The sequence below is a fragment of the Poecile atricapillus genome, chromosome 3 (assembly GCF_030490865.1).
Source record: "Poecile atricapillus isolate bPoeAtr1 chromosome 3, bPoeAtr1.hap1, whole genome shotgun sequence".
Classification (NCBI taxonomy): Eukaryota; Metazoa; Chordata; class Aves; order Passeriformes; family Paridae; genus Poecile; species Poecile atricapillus.
This window is the reverse complement of record NC_081251.1, coordinates 74,388,921-74,411,909: the sequence shown is the minus strand read 5'-3', so window position 1 is coordinate 74,411,909 and position 22,989 is coordinate 74,388,921. Positions and strand designations below refer to the sequence as shown.

Here is a 22,989-nt window from a genome sequence, read left to right as displayed (position 1 = left end):
GAATTGACATGATCCATTCTTCATAAAATAATATGAAACAGTACTCACAGGCCCTATAAGTACATCGACCTAGAGCAGGCTAAACCTCTCTATTTTTAATTATAACTATCAGCTAAGCAAACAGAAGAGTGAAATAAAAGCCTGAAAACTGATCTTTTCACCAATTGTAACCTGAGAATGAGCTTAACTGTGTACTTTAAACAAACACTGCGTAATAGAGCATACATTGGAGCTTAAGCGATATTTTAGATTTGTTATTTTATTTATGCATTACAGGATAAATATTGACTTTGGCTAGACTAGTGTGACATGAGGCCAAGTTAAAACAAAGTCTTTAAAGAATATGGATCATAGAACAGACCAAAGTAGCATTTAGCCATGTGTCCTGGGTACAAGTGTGGAAAACAGAATATCCAGAATTTAGTGATACTTACTCAAAATTGTTTCCTAGTCTCTAATCTGTCATCTAAAGACATCTTGAAACTGTAAGTTCTTGTATCTCATAGCCCTCTGAGAATTTATCTTCCATGAGGCTGTTGCTGCTCTTTGAAAGCTTCATAACTTTAAGGCAGTGTCCTGCAGTGGGGTTTTGCTTGAACTGGTTACATACTTCTAGAATGTATCAAAAGCTATGACTTCTCTTATTTCTAGCATGGCAGCTCTTCATTTAAATAATGCTTCTAGTGATAAACTACCAGTTCAAATTTTTAGTTCACCATTTACAACACTTATGTATGCATCATTGTTCACAGAATATAAACATTTTAGTTTACTTCTGAGAAAAAAGTACAGCTGATACACTTCCCATCTTTGTATATGGGACCTGCCATCACCTTTCCATGCTAACTAGGACTATTTTATTTGCCTAAAATGGCAATTAAATGCTTACTAGCTCATAGGATGGTTTGGGTTGGAAGGGGACTTTAAAGATTATCTAGTCTAACACCCAAGTTATTCCAGCTACTCATACTTTTTAGGAAAAGGCAGATGTCTGAAAAAGCACAAGGAGCACTTTCATTAGAGTCTCTTAATCTGCTTCCTTTATCACACTGACCCAGAGATCTGACCCTCAATGACACTGAAATGAGCGTCCATTTTATCAGTCATCAAATCTCTTTTCAGGACCCTGTCAGCATGCTGATATTTCTGCTGTCTTGCCCGTTCTTCTGGACCCTCTCTTTCTTGATCTGCATATCCAGGCCAAAGCTCTGGTGTTGCTGAAATAGACCGAAAAGACCATCAGTGAAGAGTCTTACACTGTTTGTCATGTATGGGTATTCTGAATCTCCTCCCTCAGTGTGTATGGAAAAATACTTTCTTCCGAGGTTAGTCAGTGATGTTATCATATTCACTTTTAGGCAAAGTATGAAGCCTAGTTTCCCTTAATTATCTCATGTTCATATGTCAGAGGCCATGTTAACAATGATGAAATTGGAATAACTACTGGACGATACATGATGCATGTTAGCTGTCCTTTGAGTTGTCAATAAAAACAGATTCCTTTATATTTCTTCTGGAGTCTATGGGTTTCTAAGTGGAGTGGTGTCAGTGAGCCAGTTTTAAGTGACTCAGTTGCAGCTCATTTAGGATTGTTTTCTGTGAAAGACTGAAGGCCTTCCCTTTCCCTTACTTGAGAAGGCCCCTTCAAGTTAAAAAACACTCACTACTAGAAATAACCCATGAATAGGTAGCCTGTGCCTTCCTCTGTTGCCCATGACTGTTAAAGTCAGTGGGAAATTCTGGAAAGCAAAAAGGAAGAAAAAGGAACAGAAGAGTTGGAAACAGTTTTAGCTGGTGTGTTAAAAAATCACAGACCTGGTTTATACCTATGAGGGGACTGCCTATCCTACAATGCTGTGCATCTCTGAAGTATTCAAAGGTATGAGGTCCTCTGAAGCTAGAAGAGATGATGTTATCCTAGCAAGATTTCCTAAATTATATATGTTTTCTTGCTGCACATAATAATGCTGATAATCAGAATAGGCATTACAGTAGCAATAACAGTAACAACAGTAATTAAAAAAATCATAATAATAGTAATTACTACTAATAATATAATTATGATGTTGCACTTACAAGTATGAAATATTTCATGTTTTATTTGAGATGAATGAGAAAGGATAGTATATTGTTACTTGCAAATTAAAAAAAAAATCCACCATAAACTTTCATGTTTAAAGCTGTTTAATTTATTTTCTTGTGTATGTTGTAGACTTTTCCTATTAACTATATCCTACATAGAGTGATGTGAATAATGCTTCTTTATGACATTAAATCTTACAGTGTAAATAAGGATTCTTTGGTGTTAGTGACTGGAGGAAGCTTTTTGAGGAAAAGCATGGTTTGGAAATGGAGGAAGTGTAAAAGGGGCACTTGGTAGCAAGCACTCCATGTTAAAATATGTGTGTTGTTAAACTTGAGAAGTAAACCAGAGCTGTTAAAGCAATTGTTTCTTGAACTCTAATCATTATACACAGGACAAAAGTCAATGTCCAGGTAAGTGTAGTAATATTTGTACTACAGCTGCATTTATATTATCTACAGTGTGTATCAGATGTTAATGCTAAATGTGAGACCTTTGGCATACTGAGAAGTTGTTAATTTATTGAACAATATTATAACTAATCACATACAGAAAAATCTAACAGCACTGTTTCTCTTTATGCCTTCCTAATGGAATATTCAATTTCTGCTTTTATGAATGAATTCATCAGTCTGTCTACAGCAGTGAAGTCTATCTTCCATCTAGAGACCTGTCTAAAAACTATCAATTCAGGTTGCTTTTTGGAAAAAAATATTTCTGCCACGGTTAAGTTTTCATACAATTATGCTTCAAATAATTTGAAATTCTGTATTGACTTAATTGAAATCTGAATTAAATCTGCATTAAAAACTGCTAAGAAAGAAGCTCATAACACACTAGTAGCTCAATCTATTTAAAGTATAGTTATCTTCTTAAAGGCAGAATGTCAACCTCTGTCATCATAGCTTTGGGTAATATACATATCTAGAAGCAAGAGTTGCTCAGTAAATTCTCTGCCAGGCCATGTGCTTCTTTGCAAGTCTGCATCAGCAGAAATCTGAATCTTATTCAAGTATCATGCATAGCATGTCAGCTTGAGACTCCTGGTTTATTTTTTTAGCCTAATAAAAATGGTTGCCATAAAACAGACAGATTATGCTTGTGTGTGCCATTTGTAGATGCTGCTTCTGTTGTTGGCTTCATCACTATACAGTAAAGCTACAGTTTACTGTTGCTTTGCTTTTGTTTCATGGATTTCTAACATACCCCAGACCTGCCTTACTACAAGTTTTGTTCCTGGAAGCAGTAGGTGGACCCTTAGCCATAATTTTGATGTTTACATCACTGACTGGTATCATCTAGTCACCTACAGGTAACAGCTTTTTTTGATAATGTTTTATAACCACCAGTTTGCTTTATGCATTGAAACACTAATGTAAGGAACACACTGCACAGGTACTTACCTGACTGTGGAAGAGTGATTGGTAGATATTCCTGCCCTGGACTTTGGTCTTGACTACTTTTGCCCACCTCTCAAGTCTGCTCTGAAGTGAAAAATGAAGCACTGGTCCCAGATTTCTGAGACTTGATCTGTTGCTCAACACAACTTGCTGTGCCATATGTATGGTAGGTAGAGGTTTTCTGTAGGAGGGATGTGTCTTTGCTCAAACTTTGTTCAGGCAGTCTCTTGAGGTCTTCTCAGGGTATTGGCCTCTGGGGCTTTCATAGGAGCTCAGAAGAAGCTTCCCTGATAGCCTTCAGCTATTCTTCCACAATCACACCCTGCCCAAGCACAGAAAGGCTTGTAACAGCAGCTGATGCTATGAGGTTGGTGTGCTGGCCTAAAGGACACCTCTGCCTTCCTTGGGAGTGTCTCTGTGTGCTAGTTGGCATTTAAGGAAAGAAGTGGGAAACACAGTGATTTCTCTGAGAGAGGCTGCTGGGAGTTTCTTCTCTGCTTGAGATCAGGCCAATAGCTAGCCAGTTCTGAGAACTGACAACATTTTCCACCACTGAAGAGTAAGTTCATTTTGTGAATACCACCTCTTAAAAACCCAAGCCCGGGAACTTCTTTCTCTTTGTTTCCGGCCTTGAAAGGTATCGGAGCTGTGGTGAGGCTGGCCCCGCTCCCCTGTGGCCTGTGCGGCCTGTGCTGCCTGGGGGGGGCTGGGACAGACTCCAGCGGCTCCCGGGCAGGGGATGGAGGCTGCGGGGAATCCCCCAGGGCGGGCCAGGCTCTGTTGCGGTGCTGCTTTCTCCCGAGAAGCCCTCTGGGTCCCATTCCAGCTAAAACCCTTCCCAGGGGGGCCTCTGGCTCCAGGCTGGGCCGAGCCATGGTTGCTGACACTTGCTGACACCTCTTTCCCTCCCTCCCTCTGGCCCACACAGACAGCTCCAGACTGAGGACAGGAGGACGGTCCTCTCCGGGCTGAGAGAGGCACCAGTGCAGCTTGAAATACAAAGCTGTGACTGTCTGCGTGGCCTGGGCAAGATTTAACCCTTTCACTACACAAATGAGACCTGCAGGCCTTGTCCCTCTCTCCAGGGAAAGAAAAGGAGTGACACATAGAGAGACAACATGAAACATCAAGGTCGGTAAAAGAGGGAGTCAAGCTTCAGATGGAAGGAGAATGAGGAGATGCTCTAATAAGCTGAAATTTTCTTTTGGTAGGGCCATAGAGATGGACAATAATGTTCTAAAAATAACTCCTTTAATTCATGAAAGGGTATTGGGGGAATGAAGTATTCAAACTGTAGATCTGAGCAAAGGTATCCATTGGTGAACTAAGCAGATGGTAGAGTAACTGTGATCCCATGAGGTGCTTGAACAGAAAGAGAGAGAGAGAGAGAGAGAGAGAGAGAGAGAGCTGATGAAGACCCTTTGCCCAGAGAACCTTTGCCTTTGTACTCATCCTTAAAATAATACCCCTTGAGTTCATGGCCCATGGACACAGCTTTAGAAGGGCTGTAAAAATGGGAGAAGATGGCAGAATTTGTGCCCAGGCAGCTGCCAGTCATAGAAATGAAAAGCCATGAGAAAACTGTTTCTTGTGGAGAACTCTCCATGGAATGACAAGAGAAAATTCCTCTCCCTGCAAAAACTCATGAAAAGACTGTTGTATAGTTGGTACTGCTTTAACATCCCAGGTTTTGTCTCTACATTGTTAGTTGGGAAAGGAAAAAGGTTTGGTGGGGGGAGAAAAATTTTCCGGAGGTTTTATTCTGGTTTCTCATTCTTATAGTCCTGTTAATAAAGTTTCTTTATTCCTTTTAAGCTTTAAGCCTGTTTTTCCCTTCTCCTAATCCATATCTCACAGCAAGAAATGAGTAAAGTACCCTGGTGATTTTAGCTAGAGCTAAAAACCACCACACCCTGCAGCCTTAGGAACCTGACAGAACTCAGCATGGACAATGCTCATTGTATGAAATGACCACTTACTTTAAAATATTCAAAGTTTGATTAAACCGTAACAGATACAACAAAGGACTGAATAGGTAAAAAGCGCTGGGAGCGCGTGACCAGCCACCATGTGTTCATCTATAAAATGGCTGCTCAGCCTTTTATACCCCTGGGGGTTGCATCAGCCAACCCTGCCTCCTCCCAAAGTTTGCCAGTCTTCTTCGCCGTCCATCAGTGGAGACTGCTTTCTTGCAACTTGATTGGAGGTCAGGTGTTGTTATTCCACGCCTCCTTAGCCACAAGCCTTCCCTATTTTTAACTGCCCCATGCACATGTGCATGCCCTCCCTTCACAAGTCTTTTACAACCAAGGCTGTCTGGTGGCAACAATAGAGACGGGGGAAGGGGACTATGGGGACAAGAGAGGATGTCTAAAAAACAAGCCTACGATGATATAACTATATATGGATAAAACTTGCTTATCACATACACAATATTCATCCCTTAATTGTGAGAGCCAATCCATCATGTTACCGATCTATAATACTCATGCAGTGACTGAGCAGCATCATATTCCTCCAGACCAGGATTAAAGGTTCTGTGACATTTTTTTTTCCCTGTTACTGGCTGCTGCAGACAAAGATAGGCATGGCTCTGAGCCTGATTACAGAAGGTCTGTATTCCCTGTGGTCCCACAAATACTTTTGTCCTGTTGGTTCCCTCCAGACAAGGAGAGAGTGCTTCCAAGAAACCTGTTATGCATTTATGCAAATATTCTTCTGCAATAGTTAGTTCCCCACATAACAGATGACAGGTTTTGCTACCTGCTCTTTTCAGGTGTAGCATCAGTATTTCTGTGGAGTAAATAAAGTTCACAAATCAAGTAATTACAGATTCTATACTCATAAAAATACATATGTTTTTTAATACAAGAGCACTTTAATATATAATATCTGTTGCTTCCCAGATAGGGGCATTTCTTCAGACCAGCTCTTTTCCTTCTCTTCGAAATTACATTTTTCATTTCTCCCTCACCCTGCAATTCTGCAACCTGATAGTATTCAAGTTTAGGGAAAAGGATATATTTTTTTTTGTATTTCTTCCACAGTTTGCTTGTACTTGGTATGTGTCACTCTAGTAGCTGGAGATCACTCTACTTTTACCCAAGTCAACAGCTACTAAAGGTTAATGAGAACTCAGCTGGGAAGTGTGGCAGTTAAGACCTAATTAGTGAAACATTTTCCCACATACAATTTGGTCTGTGTGTAATAAGGCCTTCATTAAGGAGTTGTGCTATTTAACCTGAAATCCTTTGTATGATATAGTAATCATTTTATCTGTATCTTTTTCAGGTAAAATCCATTCATAACCTTATACTTTAAATATGAACTTCATCTGTTCATTGAAGAAAAGGGTAATCCAGCAAAGCTAGTCTCGATGGCCTCTGGTCAGTGGCCTCATTCCTTCCTGAGTCTTTGAAGGCCCTAAGTTACTAAGCAGCTTCTGCTGCTGGTCATGAGACGGAGAGACTAAGCATGGGAACAGCATTGAAATTAATGAGGAGTGAAAAATAATACACTAACTTGGTAATCTACACTAGCAGGAACATTTTTGTTGTCTTGTTGCACTGACTTTTAGATCTAAGCAATTTTGATGCAGTCTGCACCTACAGCTGTTATAAAATTGCTATATAAAATGGGAAACACAGTTTTCAAGGCATGTGGAGACACCGGTTTGAAACTGGACTGGACCCAGTTGTCTGTGCTATCTTACTGTCCTAAAGCACTGTTCCATTATTGGTTGGAAGAGAAAGGCCTGGAGGACTGAGCTTCAGAAACTATACCTGGTACATCAAGGAAAATATCATCAGTTTAAGAATACTGTAAAACAGGATGGTAGAAGCTGTGAGGATTTAGGAGTTTTCTCATTAAATATCTGCATTTGTTCTTCAAAGACAGCAACTTTGGGATTACTATGAAGCAAAAGAGCCATAAATTACTTAAATGAGATAAATTGATCACTTGAAAAGAGACATAAATCTTGTCTTTTCCAAACTATATGTGGAAATTTATTTCATGAACAGATAAGTGCATCTAGTGAGCTGTGCTACTGCTGGATATTTTTGTCTTGTTTTGCTTGTAAAATCCCTTCAACTTTATACAGTGAAGCGAATCTTCATATAGGGAATGAACTTAGGGAATATGGAAAGAGAGATGTAAGATCATGTTAGGATCAAAAAGGTGAATGGTTAAGATGAGGGAGTCTTGAAACTAAGAAAGAAGTAATGTGAAATAGAAAGAAGGAAGAAAGTTACATGTTTTTTATGTCTGTGTTTTTCCTGAGATCAAAGGGTACTGTGTATTTTGAATAACTCTAAGCTATAAAAGTTCCTCAGATTAGCAATTTGAAGAGACAGTTGTCCAGTATCAGGTACATCAAGTGGAATCCGAACACTCCTTTCCCGTCTAGGAATTAATCTGGAGGTATTGAATGCAATCTGATTAGAAAAGATGAGAGCCAAGCAATCCCGCTGGAGCTCAAGTTTGTAGGAATCCAGAAATGGAGAAATATCTCTCTGTCCTATTCTCCAAAAAGGTATTAATCTTGTCTGTCACTGACAAAAAGGCTTCCAAATATCCCTGAGTAAACCAAGATTTATAAAAAATTAAGTAGAAAGTAGTATAATGTTTAGTATGCCACTGAAGTAGAAAATACAGATTTTAGAGTGTTTAATACATGGAGTAAAGATGGAGGAAAAAGGGGGATGGTTCTTAGCTCTCCTTCTTCCTTCTTCTCCATGATTCTGCAGTTTTTAGGAGCACAAAGAGTGGTTGAAAGCTAGTCACAGTTTTAATCACGTAAATAGATACAGAAAACTTAATTGTTAATATATAAAACCAATATCCGCGTCTATTGTTAATTGGGTAAAAATGGATATAAAGATGAAACAGCCGTGTAGTTTGGGGCCATTTTGTGTCTTCAGAGCCAAAGTGAGCCAGGTTATGGTGAACTGAGCTTATGCAGAAAGTCTGGGAAGCCTGCCAAATTTTGTGATAACATCCTAATAAACACGAGAAACAAGATTCTAACTAGCTTTAGAGTTTTCTTCCTGACCCAGAGAACTGAGATAAATGGAACTCCCCATGAAGGAGTATTCCAAAGGAGCTCGGCTCAGAAGAGACCGAGAAATCTGTTTTGAGAGGTATAGTATTCAAACAGCAAAAAAGTTTCACAAACTCATTAATTGATGAGATGAATCAAACCTTCTGACCACATGAAAAAAGAAGAGAAAATCATGAGGAGATTAAAAAAATAAAAAGAAAAAAGTGGGTTTTAAATTTTTTTTTTCAACTTTATGGTGAACACTTGACATTTGGCCCATGGTAAATGCACCTGAGCGGAGTCCTTCAGCCGACCACTCCTGGGAGACAGGCCAAGATCCAAGCAGATACACAAATGGACTCACTGCTGGTTTTGCCTGGGCACTGCAGAGGAATTTCAGCTAGTCTGGCAATATCTTTGCAGAAATAATCTTATGTATTCATTAGTAATGGGCTTCTTCAGGAAGAAACTAAAGTGCAGGAATCTTGCATTTGTTTATGATGAGAACGCTGCATGAAGCTGAGGAGATGGACATTTGTGACATACCTGCATTCGGACTTGAAAAATCTGATTATATGGCTACCAGAAGACATATTGGGAAGCCAGATACTGATGCAGTGGCTTTTTTAGCCTGTCTTACAGGGCTTGAATTGCCTGCTTGGCATCAGCTTTGCCCCTGAGGAAATAGTTAGATGTTTTTGCATTGCGGTCTCCATGTGATCCTCCTAGAAAAAGTTGTTTGCTAAGGCTCAGTGCTGCACAAACACTGGAGTGAGCGTGGGTTTGTTAGAGGTGATGCTACCAGGAGAGCTGTGCTGCTAAGTTTACCCTGGAGGCAGCAGAAAAGCAGTTATCACACAGTGGTGATACCAGAGAGTGGTTAAGCAGGTATTTCAAAAGAAGAGATACTCAAAGTCTTGTTTCCCTCTCTGTTTCTTTACATCAGCTCAGGTGTCCTGTTCCCTCCTCTCCATATCCTATAAGGGTGGGAGGGAACAGATGCCAAGCTCTTTCCTTCTCCCAGCTTTGCTTCCAGCTTGTCTTTCTCTACACACCATGAGGAGCTCAGTTGGATCCCTTGGTGTTTCAGAGGGCAGCAGGAAGTGAAGGAATTGGTAGATCACAGGCCAAGATCACAGGTTGTTATTGGTCATGCCCATGTCTTCCAGGTAGCTAAGAAACTAGTATTTGAATTACCCCGCAGGCCATTAGCTGTCAATTATTCTTTAAACTTATTAAAGGATTATTTAACAGTGCCATGACTGGAACTCAATAAAAGCCACTGAGAAACATGTGTTGAGAAAAATCAGAGAAAAACTCTTAGTAGTTCTTTTTGCAGGATTTTCTGGTCATAATACCATTATATTTGAATAAAACAAGATTTCTTTGATAATTCAAGTGGAAAAAACCCAGTGTGAATAATGTCTTCAGAAAAGGAATTAAATTATCTTCTCTCTGTGAGCATACTTAGTTTACACCTTATGCTTAAGACCCAAGCTGCAAGAATATACCCACTGATGTCTCATGTGCTCTACTGAAAAAGTTGCATTGATAATCCTGATTAGTGCATTCAAATTCATATACTGAAAATTAAGATGCCTTTATCACTTTGCAAAGAATATGACAGGACTAATTATTTTAATGCATCTGGATGACCTGTTTCAAATGCCTCTTTAATCAGCTTAATTTGGCCTACTTTACATTTGCGTTTTATATTCAGCCTCATTTGTATTACCGCATCACACTTTGAGTGATATAATTACTTCTGGTACTAAAGGCTCCAGAGTTTTGATCATTTGAGGGGCATGGACCAGAATGGGATTAATGATAGGTTCGAAGGTTAACAGGACCTTAACAAGGTTAATCAGAAAGTCTTCTATAACATCAGTGAGTTTTATCACATTCTTCTTTGCTCCTTCCTCCCCTTCCCCTTTTAATGTCAAGTTGTATAGATATACAATGAGGTAACAGATGATTTCTTGACATCACTACCTTGGCTCCTCACATTTATTAATGATGTTCTAGCCAGAGACTTTCAACTTTTAAAATCAATTTTACCAGTATAGTTGGGAAAGTTCAGATAAAACAAACAAGCAAGGAAATAAAGTTCTTTTGGTATGTCAGGGTTAAGCTCCAGCCAGAAACTAAGTACCATGCAACTCTCACTCAGTTCCTCACCCTCCCCTTTCACTGGTGGCATGGGGAGGAGAATCAGATCGAGGTTAAACCTATGTGTTGAGAAAAGAGCAATTTAATAACTTAAATAATTTAAATAAAAACAAAACAATATTATTCATAATAGCTACTAATTATTCTGAAAATAAAAAGAGAATAAAGCCTATGAGAAACAAGTGCTGCACAGCGCAGTTTCTCACCGCTCACTGACCAATGCCCATTCCATCTCTGATCAGTGATCGGCCTCTCCTCACCAGCTGTCCCCAGTTCATTTACTGGGCATGACACTCCATGGGCTATGGAATATCCCTTAGGCCAGTTTGGGTCAGCTGTCCTGGCTGTGCTTCCTCTCAGCTCCTTGTGCACCTGCTGGCTGGCTGAGCATGGGAAACTGAAAACTCCTTGACTTGGGATAAGCACTAACAGCAACAACCAAAATATCCGTGTCTTATCAACATTATTCTCATTCTGAATCCAAAACAGAGCAGTCTACCAGCTACTGGGAAGAAAATTAACTCTGTACCCACTGACACCAGATGGTGGTTTGGGGAGTTTGTTAACATACATCTGACCTCTTTAGGTTAGTATAAGATTATTTCTCCAGCATTGTGTGTCAAGACATTCTCTGTATTTACTGGCTTGTTCTTTCATATTATTTTGTTTAGTATTAACAGGTGGGAGAGCTAGCCATTGCAACTTTGGCAACTAGCCAATACATTAATAGAGATGATGAAAGTTGTGAAAAATTTCTTATTTCCTATCTTGTTCCAGAGAGGGGATTACAAAAATGGAACCTTTCCAGAGACAGCAAAGCTGAGCCCATAAAAAAGCTGTTGAGAGGAAAGTTTAAGAGAGATGTGGGAAATTTAGGGTAGAAGAAAGACAGAGCAGGGATATGCTTATATACACAATCTGTATTGGACTAATCTGATGTTGTGACAAGCTTTGATCTGGTCAGGGAAGGTGACCATCATGAAAAAGGCTCTACTATTTAAGAGGGAAAGAAAAGATGTAGGAGGATCCTAGAAAATTTTACAATGGATTAGTTCTCTGGGCCAAAGAGTGTTTTAGAGGAGTCAGGAAAATCGACCCTGATCTTGTACTGAAGATTAGTTATTTTTCATCTCTGTTTCAGTACTTTCTATATTGTAAAGTCAACATTAGTAGTATCATGCAGGCTGGTACATAATTTGTTTAGTGGCAGTTGATGTAATCCTGACATAATAAGTCATGTGCAACCATGAAAGGCTTTTCCTCTGCATTTCTTCATGTGCCTATAACCCCAGACAGCAGCACCTGCCAGTCTTCAAAACATTCTCCTGCACTGATCATTTTGATGGGTCATCTTTACCCCAGGACACTGGGTCTGAAACTTTCCTGGAAAAGCCATAGAAGGCTCCTGGACAGGGTCCAGTTCATTTTTAAGAGTCTTTAACTTGCGTTCCTCTCTGCATGAGCTCCTCTGAGCTTGTGGAGACAGGCCTTTGACGAGCTGATTTCATGGGAGTATCTGGGCAAGGTACTCCTTCATTTCTTTGCTATGCTCCAGAAGCTGCAGACAGCTTTTGTCACATAACCTAAGAATCCTACTATTATAAATGAGTAGCTAAATTGATTAATAAAAATAATTTATTAAAAAAATACAATTGTAAAAAGCCACAAGCAAAAATCAGTTTGACACTGTACCGGGCGAACAGCATCGGGTGAGGGGCTTGCTAGCACCGCTTCACCATGCTTCACGAACTGCGACTGTCTCAAGGTGCTTTTTATATGTTTGCAGGCTTTTCGGGGATCTCTTGGAATAGATGTCTTGCAGACAAATATTCATGCTGTTTTGGGTGTATATGTTGTAATCTTGTTGGGTTTCTTGGAAATACACTTCTTGCAGACGAATATTCATGAGTTATAATCTTATCAGACGGAGGTTTCTTGGAAATAGGCTCCTTGCAGACCCATGTTCATGTTGGCCTTGCTGCATATCACTATAATCTCATCAGAGAAGGTTTCTTGGAAATATTCTAGGATTCTTATCAGACAAGATTATAACTTTAGCATGAATTTATTTATGCTATGTATTACAGTACCACCTTGGGCTCTGTTTGAAGGCTTTGAAACAGGCTTTTTTTTTTCTGGTTCATAAGGATAAATTAATGTTTCACAGGAATAATTTGCCTGACTGCTCTTTCTTGCAAAAATACGCTGGAAATCCTCTGGAATTTTCTCTGGAATATATTTTTTTTAATTTTGGAAACCCTACTCCAACAGTATGCTATTGCATGAAATGCACTAATAATTTACAGGCCATTTTTCCTCTTTTCCCACTTTTAGGGAGGACTGTCCCAACTAATTTTTTCACCAGCAGGCAAAAATACCAATTAAACACGTTTTCTTATCTTCAGTCCATGACAGTTTAGTGCCAAGGGAAAATAAGGAAGGAAAATGAATTAAATTGCCTTTTGTTTTGCTAGGGTGGCTAGTTTCTCACCAAGAATCAGCAAAAGTGCTATTTAATAGGAAAGCAGTTTTTAGCTGATGTCAGTGAGATGATGCAGGTAGTGCCAACTGGCTGCCCTTTGGCACAGATGTCATTCATCAGATGGATCAGGCCATATGATACCCACTTGTTTCAGATTATGCCTGCATATAGGTAGTCTTTCTATGTTTTTTACAGAAAGAAGGGAGATGAAGGGATAAGCAAAAGATTTTGTATGAACTGGAAAAAGTAGGTGTAAAAATGTAGGGCTAGATCACCCCATGAGCACTGCATTATGCCTCAGGGACCAGGCTTGAATCCCTCAGGGAATGCAAGTGTCAAAAGTGTGCAAGTATGTAGTTGCTGCTCCTCTTTATTCCAGTGCAAACAGGCAGCATTCAAAAGATAGATAAGAAAGGATGGCATGTAAATTCCTGGAGGTTTTGGAGGGGAACTATTTTCTCGGTTTTTGTAACCCATCTGCCCTTTTGCCAGAGACTTAAATATTGAACCTGAGCCTAAAGCCAGTTCTTCTACTTGGGTCAGTGCAGTCAGCAGCTCATCATCTGAAGTGCATGATAAGCTACTAAAATACTAATCACTGCAGCTGAGAATATATTCTTACCAACTCCCTAAGCACTGAACCATTGTTAAACAATGATTGAGCCCATTAAAGAAATGTATAAATGATTAATTTTCATGTAACCACCAGAAAAACAAATCTCTGTAGTGTAGTCTGATGAGTGGCCAAAGAGTGCATGTGCCCCTATACCCTCCTGGGCACCAGCTGGAGGGAACAGTCAGCCACACTCACAGGACTGTCCACAGCTCAGTCTCCAGTGCACTGAACATTTTCTTTCCAAATCCCATTACATTTTATCTAACTTTGATGAGAATGATGAGTGATATAATAAAGAAAAAAAAGAAAATCCCATCAGTGAGTACTGGAAAGAAATGAACTGCCTTGAGGATTTTGATCATGACATTTAAATTCCACTCTGCAATTCATGTAATTCTATTTTGTTATATTTCTTTTATAAATTCAGTGTTGTAATCACAGACTTGGCATGATGTTCTGAAATAATCTAAGCCCATTATCCTAGAATGCAATTGCATTTGGCTGCTTGTTTGTTTATGTTCAACTTCTATTGATTTCAAAGGTTCATCTTAAGGTCTTCAACTAGAGCTGCATATTTTTTCACAGGTTCAGAAGGAGATTAATTATTATTCAAGGGGTCAAGAAAAAATACCCAAATAACAAACCAAGCACCTATTAAAGGACAGCCTGTGGGTTTCTCCATCTACTCAGCATTTCACACTGTGACAGAGCCTGTGTGTGTGAGAGAGAGAAGAATGGACAAGTCTAGGAAAGTATTTACTGATCTCCTAGAGGAGGCAGCAGTAGCTGCCAGCTCATTGCCTCGTGATCAACTGCTTTTTCTGTACAATGGAATTCCCTACCCTACCACTTTTTGCAGTCCTGAAGTATTAAAAGCCTTGGAGTCCTTTGAAGCCAGAAGTGATGATGTAATTTTGGCAGGATACCCTAAATCCGGTGAATATATTTTGATTTTTTTCATAAATAAAATTCTGTAATTGCAAGTAACAAGGTTGATACTAAATATATGCAATATATATTACATGATACATAATATTATATATTATGATAAATAATAGTATTTAGAATGTTCACAGAATTTTGTAAAACTGATTTAATTTTTAAAAAGCACAACAAATTAATTATGAATATTTTATATGGGGAATTTTCCTAAAGAGTGAGAAAAACCATCTGATTTTCTTTTTTACAGCATATAAAGATTTTTGTTATCTTTACTTTCCATAGTTATGAAGTTAAATGCACAAATTGGAGAGAATCAAAATACAGTTTTTTACACCAGAGATAGCTAGATCTCTTGATATTACATGGTCTGCTCTCACATTTTTGTTTGTAAAGTTAAGATCTTTACGTTTTTACACAGAATGGAGATTTTGTTACCTTCAGATGCTGAATATTCTTTAGTTTCTTTCACATAGATATCAGGAAATAGCTATCAAAAATATTTTTGTAGTCCTTGAACTGATTACACTGTTCTTTAATTATTGGGAAATCAAGAGGAGATCTCTGCCAGGGTTTCAAGTTTATGCTACATACTTGCTCCTTCTGCCTGAAAGCACCGGTCCACACAAAAGCCAAAGGTTTGGATTAGATGTGCCTCATATACATTTTATTCTAGCTGTTTCTCTCTTCCAGCAATTGGTTCACACTGCCTTACAGGAGATAGTCACAGCTGACAGGATTGTGAAGTTTTTGATTCTTTATTGTATTTGCTTTCCAAAGATATGTTATGTACTTGAATGCAGTTGTTAAGACTGCAGTGAGAAAGATGTAGGCACTCAGGGTCCAGAAGTCAGGAAATGGTAAATTAGAGATGGGCAATTGATGCAGGCTCTTTGTTATCTTTTGAGAAAAAGATAATAAATGTGTATAGGAAATGTCACTTCGTAGAGTTTTTTCCTGTTGTTAAAGCAAATGAATGCACAATTTTCAGATCTAGTTGTGCTCCTGTGTTGAAGTACTGTGACCCATCTTTCTTCCTAAAATAATCCAGCGTAATACATTAGGTTTTAAAGTACAGGTTTACCACCCAAGTCTCCCTTATATTTGTCTCAATAAAATTTATTACATCAATGCAGGCTTTCCTAATAGAATCGTAGTGGTTCTTCTCCTTTATTAGTTAGTTTACAGTATACAAGTTAATTTATGGTGTACTGAAGTGTTCAAGCTGGAGAAATATGTCCTTATGAGGAGCAAAAGTAGGAGGACCCTGGGAGGTGATTGACCAGATAGGCAGCTATGATTGTATCACATGCAAGTAGGCAGGTAACTCAGCTGGTAGCACTACCAGCCCTTGACTTCCCTGGTAAATCCATTTCTGTTCATTCTAAAAGTTTTACAAGAAATTCTGTATTTTTCTTCTTTCAGGCACAAACTGGCTAAGTCAAATCTTAAATGACCTGATAGACATATCTCAAAAGAAAACACCTGGTAGGGAAAGCAGTGCGAATGCCGAAGAACTAGCAGAATTCCCCTACCTCGAAGTTGGAGATGCTGAGAAATATGAGGTGGGAACAGAATATGTATGGAAATTATCAAAATTATGTGCTTCAAATACTGAATATATAATGTATTAACTGTTCCATTGTTTGAGAAGAACATTACCACTTCTCTTTATTTGGCATATGATCAGGATTAATCTCACCTGGACTGTCAAATACTGAGGGATGAATGAACACTTAAGTGGGCATGAGAGGAACACATACCCATGAGATACATAAGAACTTCAAAAATTCAACATAGCATCTTTTGTATTTAAGAAGAGCTTCATGAAGTATTGAATAATGAAATATTAGGTTTGCCTCTTTTACCAGCTCTTCCTCCTCATCCCCTCTCTCAGTCCTTGAGATGCTTCAGCTTTCACATATAGCTAACCTATACCCTACCTCTAGATTTGATCCCTTGTCTTACAGAACTGAAGAGAATTACCACTGAAGAGAACTAACAGTGGATAGTCTCTTTGCAATTGTTCATGGGCTTTTGAAGATCAGAGCTACTCAGAGCAGCCCACTAATATCCCAGGGCAACACTCACAAAAAAAACCCCAAAAAACCGCTTCTATCAGCCAGTAACTGTTGATAAGTTTATCAAGGCAATATTTTAGCATAGGTTAATAAAACAAAAAAAAATACTTTTACTAATTCTACTATCCACTTTCCTCCTTCCAATTCTTAAAGCGAATGACCAAATTACCTTCTCCAAGATTTATAGTTACTCATCTCCGTCCTGAAAATCTCCCCAAGTCTATCTTCAAAAACAAAGTCAAGGTGAGTGCTGATTTTAATGTATGAAAAGCAAACACCTAAACAGTTTTTTGTTTGTTTGTTTGTTTTTTAAAGCAAATATAGTACTTTTCTGCCAATTTTTAGAATATCCTCATTCTCTCTTGTATGTGTTTAGCCTGGCCATTTCTACATGACCGTTTAAGTACTGCCATTCATCTGACTTAACCTCAATTTGCCCTTATTGGCACCTTTGTGACAGTTTTCCACAAGAGAGTTGCAGGGCTTGAACAAGTCCTCCAGAGGCAAAATGTATTTTGACATGATTTCCTGTGGGAGGAATTTTATGACATTGTTGCAAGTGAGGGCTTCAATGTGTCAAATTTCAGAGAGAATTTATATTTTTGTGAATTTTCCCTGCTACTTAAATGATAAACTATGCTTGTATCGAGCAAAACATACTTAGATTCTGCTTAAATTATTTGGTTGATCTGTAAAATATAGTATTTATAGGCAACCATCTTCTCATGGTACCAAAGTAAAGTTAAATACTGCACCTTCTGAACTGGAAATGAAAGTGCTACTTCTGCAAGTAGCACACCAGATATTAGAAATCCCCAACTGCAGTTATAAAGTATACTATTATTATTTATTTTATAATGCTATAGTCTGCTATGTCTTTCTGTGTTAATAATTAATTTAATTTTTTTTCTAGATATTGTTGCTGATTCGTAATCCAAAAGATGTAGCTACATCTTTTTACCATTTTTCCAATGGCCTGGCTAGTCTTCCCTCCTATGACACCTGGGATGACTTCTTCACAGATTTCATGACAAAGAAAAGTACAGTATATTTTTCTGTCTGTGTCAATTATCCAGTGATTTATCTTTGTCTAAAAACCCTTGTAATTTGGTATATCAGCTTCACTCAGATTTTTTGGTTTACAGTACAAAAGCAGAGATTAAAGACAGAGAATTAGAAATCTGAAGATTACCATACTTGCCTTACTGCTTGAGGATAAATATTGGTCAAAACTGCACTTCCACAGACTTTTTCAACTTGTAAAAACTGGTATTTTTCCTGGAAGAAGCAGTTCTTCCTTATATCTATCTTGGGTGCCCTTTGCCCCTGCTCTAACCATCTCCATCATCTTGTGTCCATTGAGATATAAAACCACCTCCATGCCAAGTTGGGTGAAAAAAATTATTTGGACTAAGTCTAGTACATTAAAAAGTGGACTAAATCTAATGTGTTAAAAAAGAGAAAAAAGTAATAGCCCTAGTTTAAAGTTATGAGTTTGGATTAGCACATGGCTGGATTAAAGGGTCTCACAAAAGGGTCTGCAAGATGATAGCTTTTTGGTGGACTCACAGCTATCTTGAAATACTAACAAGTTTTATTTTTCTGACTTAAAAATGGTAGCATATGACTGAGCCTGAAGCAAAACCTATAATTCCCACAGAAGTGTGTAAACTCTTCCACAGACATGATTAATAAAGCCCTTGTCTGAGACAACTTAATGAGTAAAACTTGTAAAATCTGAATTTATGCTTCATCTTAGAATTCTTTTGTTTTATTTAGTTGCCTGGGGATGCTACTTAGAATACCTTTCTGAATGGAACAAATACATTGACAAAGAAAATATTATGACAGTAACCTATGAAGAGGTAAAAGAGGTAAGGTTATCAATAGTTACAAATACTTTATATTTCAAGGGACATTTTTCCCTGAACCAATTCACCATTATATGCATGCAGGGTATCCAAAGTGTATGAAATAGATTCTTGTTTTAAGGGAAGAAAGGGTAAAATTCAAACTTAAAAACCTTGAAATTTTGCTTGTGAAAATGATTCTTGTTTTTTGTTTTTCTGTGATATAAGCCCAAATAATTGTACATCAATATCTCCAGTAATTTTTTGGGGGACGAGCTTTTATGTTTTCAGCACTGTAGATTTTGGTTACCTGTAAGTCATATATAATATTTTGTAATCCACAGGAAGGCAGCTCATGTCTCCTTCAAAATAATTATGGAGAAGGGAAACACTATGGACCAGTCTAATCCTAGTGAACTCTATGAATATCCTATGTATGCAGCCAGCAGAGAGATATAGGGAAGTGTAAACACCTTGGAAAGCAGCATAATTTGTTTGAAAGTCATGTCATATGTAACATTTCTTTTTCCAGAATCGTGCCCAGTCTGTGAAAAACATAGCTGCATTCTTTGGAATTCCTCTGACTGAGGAAGAGCTCCAGCTTGTGGTAGAAAGGAGCAGCTTCCAGTCTATGAAGAAAAACTCAGAGAAGACCCATGGGACAATGGGCAATCTTTTCTTTCGAAAAGGTAGGAAGCTTCAAGTGACTCAGGGGTAGAAATGTCTCACTCTCAAGAACATGGGACATCCTTTAGTTCTTTTTCTCGCTCTCATATTAGCATTACAAGTTAGTATCAAGCAGGTTATCACTGCTTTGCTTGAGAAGACTACTCAAGGAGAACTGGTGAGGAAGACACCCAGTAAGGCTCTCACAGCAGACCACTTTTAGAGGCTCACAGATGGCTGGCAGGAAGGAGGAACTGTCATGTGTCTGAATTCCTCTCCACCTCTGTGTGTGGATCACCAATTGCCCAGCCATTAGAGACTACCTGAGCAGGCAGCACTGGGCCAAAGTCAGCATGAGTGGTGTGACCACACTTTTTAGGAGAGTATAAGAATCTTCTGAAATGGACACTTCTAAATGCCTTTTCACTCTTACACATTAGAACTAAGCCAAGCAAGAAAGAATCCAGTTACACACAAGAGAGGAAACAAAAGGGAACAAGTTTTGCAATGTACAGACATGAGAAGGGCAAGATGGTTGTCAGAATCTATTTCTGCATTTTACATTGAAGAAGTAGCTTGATATTTTGGTTTAAAAAGACAGGTGTCTGCTAAGGAAGGCAGGAACCTCCCTTGAAATGGAAAAATGTACTACCCCCCCAGCCCTCCAAATTATTATAATCTTGAAATCAAGGTGCTCTCAGGGAAAGATATGGGAATAGGAATAACAGTTCTTTACTAGGAAAACTGAAATAAAAATTCAGTAGTACAAAATAAACCCAGCCACTGTCAGAGTCAGAATACAACCTGACACCCTGTTGGTCAGGCTGTTGGTGGCAGTCCAATTAAATGGTGGCTGCTGCAGTGACAGATGTGGTTGTGTTGAAGCAGTGATCCTGTAGAAGGGTGTAGTTTTCCTCTGAAGATCCAGTGGTGGTGGATCCATGGGCCCGGTCTTCCTCTGGAAATCCAGTGGAGAAAAGCTGACTGGAAATCCAGTGGAGAAAGGTGTTCCAAATCTCAGATTATATCCAGGTAGGAATGTTTGACTCCTCCCCCTTGGTGGAGCATCTGACAATGGGATGATGGAATTTATCAGTCCTGCAGTGAGACTCAATGGCCCATTAACAGGAGATATCCCCTTGGAGGGAGGATGGGTTGTGGAAGAGATAAAGAACACTGCCCCACCTTGTTTTAACAGATGATAATAGAATACATACTTCTGGCTACTTCTTGCATTGCAACCCAAGACAAAGGCTAAAAAGCTGCCAAAGGAGCAGAAACCCAGGTCTGCCTCCTGGCAGATGATGCCTTATCAAATCTTCATGATCTTCCACTTTGTGAGTCATAACTGACTAGAGGAGAGAGATGCAGGGAAACAGGACTTCAGGCTGCCTTTTCGAACACAGTCATCTGAAGAGGAATATATTATTTTTCATTATAGCAGAAGATTATTGACATATGTGTAACTCCACTGATTTCACAAAAATATATTGGTGTAGAAAAAATGTTTAATCTGGAAAATGGATCAACACTGTTTAGTGTACAATGCAATAAAAAGGACATATCTATATAAAAAGAAATAAAATTTATTTGTTTTCAAGAGTTTCTTTTCTTCTTTGAAGGTGGTGTAAGTGACTGGAAGAATCTTTTCAGTGAAGATCAGAATAAGAAAATGGATAAAGTATTTGAAGAACTTTTAGGAGGAACTAAACTCGGAAAAAAGTTGAAGTATGACTTATACTGCAAAGCCTGAAGAGTAATGAAATATGGTTAGAATGAGAATTTTGCAAGGCAGACTCAGATCATCTGAATGTTATACACTGGAAATCTAGATCAAACAATCCAATCATCTTAGAATTACTATAAGAATCATTGCAGCAGCATTTTTAGTGACAGTGATGAGTAATGACCTTTTGTTTTACGGTGAGGTCTTTGGCTATTTGCTGAGGAAGATGTCGACTAATCATACTTAAAAACCCTCAACAGCCCTGTTCCAGCTGTCACCTGGAAGGAAACGTCCCTTTTCTTTCTAGCCAAATTCTATCTTTCTAGACTATTTATAATTATTTAGTATGTAGGTTATTTTTTGGTTCAAAAATGTTTCAAATCAGGTAACAGCTTCACAGAAAATATCACTAGCAAAAATATATGACAGAAGCCTAATGACAGAGAACTTCCATATATTCAGCACAAACTAAATCAAAGAGGAAGGAGAAAGAAGGGGAATATGGATCAGTATTCTTAAGACTCTTCATCCCTCTGAATGTAAAATATCAAGATGGATTTCAGATGATGGGCTAATGTTAACAGGCAAGATTCACTCAGAGGCACTGCTTTTTACAGGATCACAGAGCAGCCCAGCTCGGAAGACACATTGAAAAATCATCTGGTCCAACCTTTCATGAGAAAGGGAGTCTGGATGAGATTCTATCTAGATATCTTATCTTGAAAACCTCCAGTGATGAGGATCTTACCATGTTCCTGGAAGCATTGTTCCATCAAATGATTGTTCATGCTGGAAAGTATTTACTTCATTTATCAAGATCAACCCTCTCCTGTTGCAACTTGAACCCACTGCCTGTTTTCTTTTCCATATGTGAATAGGAAGCCTTTATCCTCTTTGTAGCTGCCCTTTAAGTACTGGAAATTGTGATGAGGTTATCTCTGAGACTTCTCAACTTTGTGGTCCTCCCTTGGAACCCTTCTGGTTTGTCTGTGTCTTTCTTGAAAATGCCTCTATTGAGATAGGGGGGTTGTCAAGAGTGATGTGTGTGTGTGAATGGTGAGACATTGCTATACCCAGCTCTCCTGAACTGCCATTGGCATTTGCCTCTTTAGACACTGTATTTCAGTATTTGTCCAGGGACTTGTTCTGGAAAAAAACGCAAAATAAGGTTCTGTAATTATAATTGAATTAAAAATTGGAAAAACCCCACCCAATTTATTGATCCATCACCTAAGCAGATGAGATGTAAAAATAAAATAAACAGTTGGAAAGAATAAAATGTTAAAAGACTTTTTGTTTCATTCTTCTAAAGCTGGTTAGTTCTACCTGGGCATAAGTGGACATGCAGAGTTTTGTAAAGAAATAGGAATGCTAGAAGTAATACTTAGAATATTTAGAAAGAAATTAATAGGTTCAAAAAAGTCCTGTGGCAAGACATCTTTGAGCAATTACAAGTTATCTGTAAGCAACCAGAAAGGTACCAGATTCCTGGAGGAGAACATATATAATAGCAGTGTTTAAAAACTTGAGAAGGAACAATCAAAATAAAACAGTCACCTTAACTTGAGACATAGAAATGTAGTAGTGTCCTGGTTTAGGGCAAATTTTGGGAGAAAACCTCCAATGGGGCTCCCCCCGGGAAGCAAACCCACGTGGCCCTTTTCTCCCACCCCCAACCAGTTCGGGAAGAGATTTCTCTGAGAGAAGTGGAAAAAACCTGTTTATTTCACAGGCACAGCACTACCCAGTACAAGAATGAACGATATCAAATTACAAAACCTCTTGCCGTTCCGAAGAGATGACAAACTTCAGAGGGTCTCTTTCCTGTGGGTGTTTGCTCTGTTATCAGTCCCTTCGTCGCTGGAAAATGCCGCTGCCCAGGCTGGGCTCCCGGTAGTCCACGGGTGCAAGCTCTCGGTGCTCCCCCGAGTCCCCA

The 22,989-nt window shown here is 38.7% G+C and overlaps 1 protein-coding gene across 2 annotated transcripts; it reads left to right on the top strand.

The window, feature by feature from the left end:
- Positions 1-14,506: 14,506 nt before the first annotated feature.
- On the top strand, positions 14,507-22,282 carry LOC131577585 (sulfotransferase 6B1-like). 2 transcript variants are annotated; one of them, XM_058835578.1, is made up of 7 exons: positions 14,507-14,727; positions 16,156-16,295; positions 16,965-17,054; positions 17,725-17,851; positions 18,591-18,685; positions 19,194-19,350; positions 20,950-22,282. In XM_058835578.1, the coding sequence occupies exons 1-7, from the start codon at positions 14,526-14,528 to the stop codon at positions 21,078-21,080; spliced, it is 942 nt and encodes a 313-aa protein (XP_058691561.1). In that variant the 5' UTR covers positions 14,507-14,525; the 3' UTR covers positions 21,081-22,282. The 2 variants fall into 2 exon arrangements, with proteins under 2 accessions (XP_058691561.1, XP_058691562.1); XM_058835579.1 differs by lacking the exon at positions 16,965-17,054.
- The last annotated feature ends 707 nt before the right edge of the window (positions 22,283-22,989 follow it).